Here is a 9,359-nt window from a genome sequence, read left to right as displayed (position 1 = left end):
CCCCCCATACGCACACCCCTTTCAGAGAGTAGCTGGTCTATTTGACTCCAAAGTCAGGATTTCCCTAGTGCGCTCTGCTAGATTTTTTAGGAAAGTCATTTCTCCTCCCTCAATTTTCTTTTTCATCCCAAAGATGAAGGAGTAAAGTGAGATGCCCCTCAGGTCTCATTCAGGTCTACTTCTACCAATACAGGCTTTATCCAACAGTGGACAAACTAGGCTTGTGGGCCAAATTCAGTTGTCTTGATAGAGTTTTGGGGTTGTTTTTTTTTGTTTTCGTTTTGTGTGGCAGAGACAGAGAGAGTCAGAGAGAGGGACAGATAGGGACAGACAGACAGGAAGGGAGAGAGATGAGAAACATCAATTCTTCGTTGCAGTTCCTTAGTTGTTCATTGATTGCTTTCTCATATGTACCTTGACCAGGAGGGCTACAGCAGACGGAGTGACCCCTTGCTCAAGCCAGTGACCTTGGGTCCAAGCTGGTGAGCTTTGCTCAAACAAGATGAGCCCACGTTCAAGCTGGCGACCTCGGGGTCTTGAACCTGGGTCCTCCATGTCCCAGTCAGACACTCTGTCCACGGCGCCACCGCCTGGTCAGGCTTGATAGTTTTATTGAAATACAGCCGCACATATTCATTTATGTATTGTATATAACAGCAGAATTAAGTACTTGTGAAAAAGACTGTACAGCACACAAAGCCTAAAATACATTACTATCTGGCACTTTATAGAAAAACTTTGCCAACCCCCAGAATATATTGGTCTATAAATTTTAATGGTGATAAAATTATATATGGTAAGTAGAAAAGAACCTGGTGGGTCACACATCAACAGTGAACAGTTGGGAGGGAGTAAGAAGGTGGCTTCTATCTACTCTTTACATTTTATACTTTGGAATTATTCATTTAATTTACTCTTTAATAAGTTATAACTTACAGCAACATGCACAAATCCTAAATGTGTACACTGATGATGTATCCACCATCCCAATCAAGATCTAGGACTTTCTAGCACATCTGGATGCTGCCTCATGGCCCATCTCTATGAATGCCTAAAAGTAACATCAATTTTAACTTCTATTACTATGAATTTTTCCTGCCTGTTAACTTCATATTAAATGGAATCACACAGTATATATACACTTTTGTGTCTGGAAAAAGTATTCTGCAACTTCAATGCTGACAACTTGAATAAATGAGAAGTACAAATAAGGAAACAAACTTCATCCTTCATCGCACCATCCAGAAACAATCACTTATTTAACAAGTATTTTATTGAGCAACTGCTATGTACATCAGGCAACCCTCCAGGCACTGCAGAGTAAGACATGAGATAGTCCCTACTCTCGCAAAGCTTACTGTTTGTGGTGTATTTTTTTTCATGTCAAAAGTCTCATGTCCAGCACTACACAGAGGTCTGTCCTGAGCTCTTGGACCATCAACTCAAAAGCCTGGAAATGGACCCACTGGTAATTTAGAACCATTTAGGAATTTCAAATCATAGAAAAGTTAGCAAACTTAAGTCATCCAGACCAACTGGCCTTTTTTCCTTTTTTAAAAAAATTATTATTTATTGATTTTAGTGAAAGGAGGAGGGGGGAGAGAGAAAGAAACATGGATTTGTTCCTGTATTGCCCTGACCAGGAATTGAACCAGCAACCTCTGTGCTTCGGGACAATGCTCTAACGGTTCTAACCAATGCAGCCATTCAGCCAGGGCATCAACTGGCCTTTTTCCAAAAGCAGGATTGGAGTTTCAGAAGGAGTGTTCACAAAAACCTTTGGGACGGTGAAGCGTCATTCACAAAGGAATGCGATATCTAGAGCTAGAACTTTTTAGGCTACTGTCCCTGTAGTCTAGATTGTTCTCCAGGCTGTGACACTGCTCTCTAACAATAAGGCCCCCAACCTCCTTTAGACCAGGATAGGGCAGTATTTATGTTTTAGAGATTATTTCATGTTGCAGCCTTCTAGACTGTCCAGAGTAAGTGGGAAAGTCTTGGTTAGTGGAGCAGCGGAGGAGAGCCAAGACCAGCCTCTCCCTGAGGTAAGCAAAGCAGGATGACCATGGAAAGCAGGAGGAAGACCATGAGCACAAGAGCAAAAGAGGACTGTCACCTATGCTGCAAAATCACAGGAGAGGGAAGTCCCCCCGAACTATGTTTGCCATTCTGTGAAATTTCCAAGGCAACGCTCAGAAAACCTTCAGAGGGATAAGCCAGCTGATTTTAAATAATCTTACACCAGGGACTGCATCTCACATAGAAAATTTTGGGATTTGGACTGCAGATTCACTGAGTAGAAGAACCTAACACGGTCTCTTTAAATTCAAAGAGCCCAAAGAGATCGGCTGCCTCGCTTCCTCATGTGTTTTCATCATGTGCTTCTTTCTAAACATGTGAGTCTGTCATTCTCCAGGGACCTGCAGTTACTAACTCATTTCATCTTTACAAAATCACAAGAGTATTATTATTTCCTACATTAGGAAACCGAGGGTCAGAAAGATTATGTAATGTGCCCAAGTCGCCCAGCTGGTTAAGCCATCTGAGACCCAAATTTAGGACTGTTTGATCCAACATCTACCCTCTCTTCTCTGTGAATCCTCCACTTCTCCCTCAGAGACTCCCTCCTTTCAACTTCCCATCTCCCAAAGCAGTAAGAGCTGGAGACCTTCCTCTTTCATCCTAAAGTCCTCTTCAAAAGTCCTGAGCCCCAGTCTTAGCCTTCCCACTAACTTGCTCCAAGCCACCTCCTTAAAATGTCCTATGTCTTGTTTTCCATCTTTACAATGGGGCTGCTATGTCCATTACCACCAAATCCTATGTGAAGCACAAACAAAAGAGTATTTCCACTGACCTGTTGCTTCCACCATTTGGGGGAACTTTAAGCAAAGAATTTTATGAAATAATTCATTTAGTTAGCATTTTTTTACTCACATCCTAAAGGACTGTTTGCTGGGATGTTTATACCTTTCTTCTCAAATTTCCATATGAAGAAGTAGGTATTAGATCTGTTCACAGATCTATAGTTGCAGTTACTTTGTGAGCGTTTGTATTACACTAAGGTAGATCTGGGCAGGGGGTGGGTACAGGAAGTTGCTGGATGTAAATAGACAGATCACCTGAAAGACTATGTGGACACTCATAGGAAGTTTCCCTATACTTTGTGAAACTTTCTGTGCATATACACAGTTTGCCTGGGGTAGGGGAAGAACAGGTTTGCTGCCACCTGAATTTTGAAAGAGAAGGAAGCTTGAGAGAAGCTTGAGACTAGGCACACAGCGGCTGGAACTACAAATCAAAGTTCTGTTGTTAAAAGGGAAGTGATTGCTGGTTTTTTAATGGGTTTTCCCAGCTAAACACAGAAACTGATCTTCATTACACTTCACTGCTTCTAGCATGATAGCAAGTGAGAGACAGAGAAAGAGATTGTTCTCCAGGGACATTTACTCTCAACACTTCATTATCCTGGTTGAGGGGAGCTGGGTAGGCAGAGAATGTTCTCCCAGGAGACTGAATTGTGAAGAGCAAGGACCTGCCACATGTCACAACAAACTGGAAGACAATAAGGTAAAATGAAGGAACTTCATTTTCATGAAGTTATTACTCCTTTCTCAGGGAGAGACTGAGATAGTAGAAACCTCCCCAAGGGTTCCATGCACCCCCCCCCATCCCGCTTTAGCTCCCAGCTCCCAGCACATGTGGCCCAGGCATCTGTAGCAGGTGCTGTATTTAAAAGAGGCAGCCTAGCTCCTTTGCAGCCTGACTTGGATCAGTCACACCTGGAGGATCAGCCCTCGTACACCTAGGTTTAACCCCGAATCAAGCAGATTGAGAGCTTTTGACTGTTCCTTCCCCACGCTGAAATTCCTCTCTTTCTGAAAATAACCCCAACTTCCTAATTATCTGTTAAAGGTAAGAACGGTAGGAGAATTTGCTTAGAAGCACCTTTGCAAATTCCTTACGGATTCTGAACTTTTTGTCCCTAACCTCCCAGCCCCTCCAACCCCAGTGTTGGATCTGCCTGATTTCCAGAACCTGAAGCCTCCAGAGCAGCTGGGTTTTACTACTGGGAACTGGCTTCCTGCCTCCCCAGACTGCAACGTGTGAACGGTATTATTAGATTAAGGGTTTTCACAGGTGGTCTCATTCAATGCATACAAGCTACCCCCACCCCCACCCCGCACTGTAGGTATCAGTATTTTACAGATAAGTCTGAGGGGAAAGGGGTGTCCTCTGCCTCAGGAGCTATGGGTCTGTGACCAGCAGATCCTACAAAGCCCTTCCCCTCTTTCCTCTGCAGGTCAGGACCGGGTGCCCCTCCGGCCTCCTTCTTGCTCCTTCGAGCCCCAGGAAGATGTAGGTGAAATTCTGTAGTGCCGAAAGGTCCCTGGCCTCCTTCCTGGCGCAGGCCGAGGTGGAAAACACCTTCCCTCAGCGGCTTCCTGGACGCCTTCTACTGCTGCCCTGACCTCACATCTGCAGAGTGAGGTCCCAGACTTCAGGAAACACTTGTTTTGAAGCTGCTGCGAATAAACCAGAAATCAGTGGGTCAGGGTAAGGCACATGGCCTCACTGTCCATCCAGCTGCATGCAGGCTAGGCCTCGCTTTCGCTGTTGGAAAGGAGGCCCCGCAATATTAGTTTTGCCCCGAAAGCGGAGGAGTTTTGGTATTCTGGGTTTAACCTGGAGAGCAGGGCCCAGGAGTCCAGCCCCCCGCGGCTTTGCCAGGCTAGGTGCTGGGGTAACCCAGGGGCTGGGGGAGCTCAACTTGGGCTGCTCTCCCTGGCCATAAATCAGTCTGCGCCTCCCTCTCGCTTGCCTATGCTCAGAGGCAACGTTTCTGTAAATCCAAAGGGCCAGACCCGACTGGCGATGGCCTGGGTCTCCAGAGGGGTAACCCAGATAGAAATCTCTGCAATCTGCGCTAACGCCACCTATCAAAACCTCCTCCTCCCAGGTCGGGGCGTCCATTCCCAAGCAGTATCTCCGCAAGGCTGGCTCTCCGGGCCCACCACTTGAGTAGGTTGGGACGCCTAGGAGAGCCTCTACTCTCTCCTCGTCCTTCTCCTTGTTTCAGGAACACCCCAAATTCCTCCAATTCTCACCTGCACTCCTGAAGCACAATTTCTTCTCTCCAGACGAAAGTCGGACCGCGGCCGGTGGAAAAGCCCCGGAGCCTTCCAGCTACTTGCTTAATCAGTCCAAAGTTCAGCTAAAGTTTGGCTGATAAACAGAACCAGTACAAGAAGGTCTTCAGTCCCCCAGCGTGAGTACAATGGACCCTGGCAAGCCCCGCTCGCAGCCAGGTCTCCAGTTCTCCACGTCTGCCCCTCAAGCTCTCCCTCTCTCGGTTTTCCCCCTCCCCACGGTCATTTGCATCTTGCCGAAAGTGGGGCCCTCCCCACTGATTTGCATATCTTATATGGCCTAATGGTGGCGATCATGGCCAGTTAGAAGTTTTCTGACTTCTCCGAGGAGACTAGGGGACCCCGGGGAATAACAGGTGTCTAGAGGCTGCACGGTGGGGAGCTTCCTGGACTTGGGGTCCTCTTGTGAAACTCCCCATCACCCTCTTTTCTCGTACCCACACACTCCCTTCTTTTCCTGTCCTTGGAAAATGGTGTCCAAGCTCACGTCGCTCCAGCAAGAACTCCTAAGCGCCCTGCTGAACTCCGGAGTCACCAAGGAGGTGCTGGTCCAGGCCTTGGAGGAGTTGCTGCCATCCCCGAGTTTCGGGGTGAAGCTGGAGACGCTGCCCTTGTCCCCCGGGAGCGGAGCCGAACCTGACACCAAGCCGGTGTTCCATACTCTCACAAACGGCCACTCCAAGGGCCGCCTGTCCGGAGACGAGGGCTCCGAGGACGGGGACGACTATGATACCCCTCCCATCCTCAAGGAGCTGCAAGCGCTCAACACGGAGGAGGCGGTTGAGCAGCGGGCGGAGGTGGACCGGATGCTCAGGTAAGTGCCGAACGAGGTGGGGAGTATGCGCCCGACCCCTCGGCCTCGTGCCGAGAGACACTGCTCCCCGACCACTCTCGCCACGCCTGTTTCCCACCACAGAAGTCCCCCGGGGGGCGCTCCGCTTCCTTCCCCAATACCTGGACCCCTCCCAAATCTTCACCTGGACTGCCTGGAGCCCTGAGGCTTTATCTCCTCCCCGGCTAGTGTTAAGGGCTCAAGGGGCCCTGCCTGCATGGCTGGAGCTCGGCCTAGAAGAGCCCGAGCTGCGGAGCCCTTTGCCTGGAGGTTTGCCTACGCGACTGAATGTGCGAGTGGGTGCAGTGAAACAGCGGCCGTTTCCCAGGAGCAGAGGGTCGGGTCGCACAAGTCCCAGGCCACGCATTTCTCCCAAACGTCTCCTCTCCGGTCCAGAAATACTCAGCCCTGCCTACGGCACAGCGTCCTGCTGTTCTTTGCAGAGGGGCAGGCGGCACCGAGGGCCGAGATCTGGGGGCGAGTTCTCAGGTGGGCATTCCCATCTGCAGCGCCCATGCAAGCCCCCAGAATTATTCGGAATCTCCTAAACCGGTTTAGATTTGCAAAGGAAAAGGTTTGGATGTTGCAGGGTCAGGGTGGACCCGCACCTAACAAAAGAAACCGCATAGCTAAGCAAGCGAGGGGCAAATGCGGCTCAAACCCCAGTTTGCAGCGGATCTAGTCGAAACCTGAGGAAGGAGGGCATTTCCGGATCTCGCCGCTGACACCTTGGAGTCCCCGGGGAATTCGGGCGGCTGGCCGGCAGTCTAGCTCCGCGTTCGGGATCGTGTTTAGCTGGGCCTCCTACACGGGCGCAGTGCTTTGACAGCTCTTACTAATACTGACGGAGCCGAGCGGTTACCTTAGACAGCACACCGCAGCTGGCCACTTCGCTTTAGGACCGAGCCCCGCGCGTGGTATCGGACACTTCAGCGCCGCGGTTTCAAGGCAGGGATAGGACCCAAGTCGCCTCCCGGACTCGGGCAGCCTCTGTTGCCTGCCCGTAGCGTCAGTTTGGGATGGGATATGACCTTGCATTTGAATTTGCTATCTGGGGACCCTGCAGTTTACTCTCTAGCAAAGACAATCAGGGGGACTTCCAGACATTTTTCCCCCAAAAGTTCTTTGCTACGATTCGTGGGTGTGAGGGTCTTTCCTCGTGGTTCCTGTACTTGGTGGAGGTTTCTCCCCCGCCAGGGTTCGGGTTCAGGAAAGGGAGAGGAGTCGGAAGGAGCGGCTGGGGCGCCAGAGCGGCGGGGAGTTTGACCTGGGCCTGGCGATCTAACTGAGCTCCCACCACCTGCCACCGAGGCCTGCGGGGCCTCCGCCTGGCCGCTGGCGCCCGCGCCTGCTTTCTAGCCGGGCTCTGGGGGTATCCCCCGGGGGCACCCCTCCGCACCCAGCCCCATGCCGGGCTGAACGCAGCACAGATGTAACATAAACTGCAGCACGTGGAGTTAGAGTGTTATTAATTTATTTCTATAAATCATCAACAGAAAGATACACAAAGTCGTGATTAGGCTGAAAAGAGGCGGGTTATTCATTGGTGAAGTTGTAAACGCGGCTTAGAGGGGGAAGGAAATCAAACCGCGAACGCGGGGCTGCTAGCCGCTCCCAGCGCACAAGCACCGCTCTCCGGAGCGCTCCGGCCAAGGCCCGGCGCGCCACCAGCGCAGCGGACACCTGCAGGCCAGGCGGGTGGACAGCCTCGTCCAGGTCCCGGACCTCAGGCCTCTGCCCTCCGCAAAGCCCAACCTCCAGCCCGGCGGGGAGCGAGGTGAGGGGGCCCAAGACCCTCCTCCGGGTGCTAACACGGGACAGACCTCAAGGTTTTTCGCTCCTTCCCAAGCTGGTGCTGCCTTCCTTCCCCCACCTTCGGGAGTGGTCTGACTTTATTAAAGTGATTTTTCAAGAAATTGTTAACGGTTCCCAGTCGGGTTGCACAGTCGGCTTCTAAGCGCCAGACGCAAGCACTCCCCTTTTTGCACACACACTTCTAAGGCAAAGGGAAAAGAACAGGAAAGGTCGCCTTTTGGAGCACTTGAACGCACCGTGTATCTTCTAGAAAAGAAATGCGAGAAACGAAGGTTGGGGACTGTGTTCTGCCGGGTGCCGGGCTCCGGGTCGAGCCGGCCTCACTCGCGGGCCTCCACCTCCAGGCCGGCGCGCCGGTGCCGTTGGGAAAATTAGCTACTTGCTAAGAAGCCGGGGTTGAGGCGGTGCGGGGGTTCAGGGCGTTTCTGCTCGTGGGCCCGGAAGGTATTGTTTGAAAAAGAAGGCCGGCTGTGCCCGCGCCCAGGTCGGGCGTTTGACACCTGCGCTCGGAACACAGTGGCCCCGCGCGTTTCTCCGGATCCGTGTATTTATAGGGCTTGGGAGCCCTGAACAAGAGGTGTATTTTCCATTTTTAGAAAGTAAATTTTGGGATCTTCCCGATGAATATACGTAAATTCTGGGGTCAGAGAGCAATAAAGGTGTAACTACGCCATCTTACCTACAACTCTAGTCCTTTAATGCGGCTTGAAAGTTTGCTATATAGTTAATGGGGTTTTCCTGGGCTCTTTTTTTTTTTTAACTTTCCCAATTGTTGAGCTAATTCACTCTTTCCACAGAACCCTTAGCTTTTAGAACATGATACTATTTTGCTAGGTTTCTTAGACTCACAAAATGAACACAGGTAAAGAAATTTAAGCAAAACAAAAATAGCCAAAGAATCTTTTAAAGCAATATTAACTTAAAAATGCAAATACTTTTTCTAACTTTAGACGTTGTTTCGATTCGTTTAAAGCTTTTTTTCTATCCTAAAAATATCTCTGGAAATATTCGCCAGAAATATGCTTATAAATGATCTTTGATGTTTACATGGCTATGTCCAAAATGTTACATTTTTCTCTTGCTGGAGGTGAAGTCTCCATGTTTGAATCTGTACCCGTTTTTTGTTCTTGTTACTTCATTATATTGTAATACTTGGAACTACCTTTTTAAATTCTTGAGAAATTCCTTAACTTGGATTTAATTATTCTTAGAAGTTGCATTTCTCAGAAACATCTGTTCTCATGAATATCAAAAAACTGGTAAAATAATCAGTTACTCAAATGCTTACAAAATGTTTACTAGATTTTTAATTCACTAAACAAAATTTATTTAACATATTATAGGCACCATTTAGAAATAAATTGATTATTTAATCTGCAACACTAGATCTGTTTTGACCTCTACACCGTTTTTTTTTTTTTATCATTTCATCTGAAACTAATCTTTCCCTTCATTTTTTGAGTTTTCTATCCAGCTACTATAAACATCAATACACACTAAAGGGTGTTTTTTTAAATTAAATATGCAGCTGCATCAAACAAATGGTATATGTGAATGTATTACTT

The 9,359-nt window shown here is 48.9% G+C and overlaps 1 protein-coding gene and 1 long non-coding RNA gene across 8 annotated transcripts in view; one reads left to right on the top strand and one right to left on the bottom strand.

The window, feature by feature from the left end:
- Positions 1-1,254: 1,254 nt before the first annotated feature.
- On the bottom strand, positions 1,255-5,244 carry LOC136326607 (uncharacterized). The gene is made up of 2 exons (XR_010729492.1): positions 5,106-5,244; positions 1,255-4,523 (listed from the first exon to the last, which is right to left on the bottom strand). It is a non-coding gene; the product is annotated as an uncharacterized lncRNA (long non-coding RNA).
- A 372-nt stretch (positions 5,245-5,616) lies between these two features.
- The window catches only part of HNF1B (HNF1 homeobox B), a 55,503-nt gene continuing 51,760 nt past the window's right edge, over positions 5,617-9,359 (top strand). For all 7 annotated transcript variants that reach the window (XM_066262829.1, XM_066262828.1, XM_066262827.1 and 4 more), the window contains exon 1: positions 5,617-5,961. In XM_066262829.1, coding sequence (XP_066118926.1) covers positions 5,618-5,961 — 344 coding nt within the window. In that variant the 5' untranslated portion in view covers position 5,617. The remainder of the gene's footprint in view (positions 5,962-9,359) is intronic.

The sequence above is a fragment of the Saccopteryx bilineata genome, chromosome 2, assembly GCF_036850765.1.
Source record: "Saccopteryx bilineata isolate mSacBil1 chromosome 2, mSacBil1_pri_phased_curated, whole genome shotgun sequence".
Classification (NCBI taxonomy): Eukaryota; Metazoa; Chordata; class Mammalia; order Chiroptera; family Emballonuridae; genus Saccopteryx; species Saccopteryx bilineata.
This window is presented reverse-complemented; position numbering and strand designations above follow the sequence as displayed.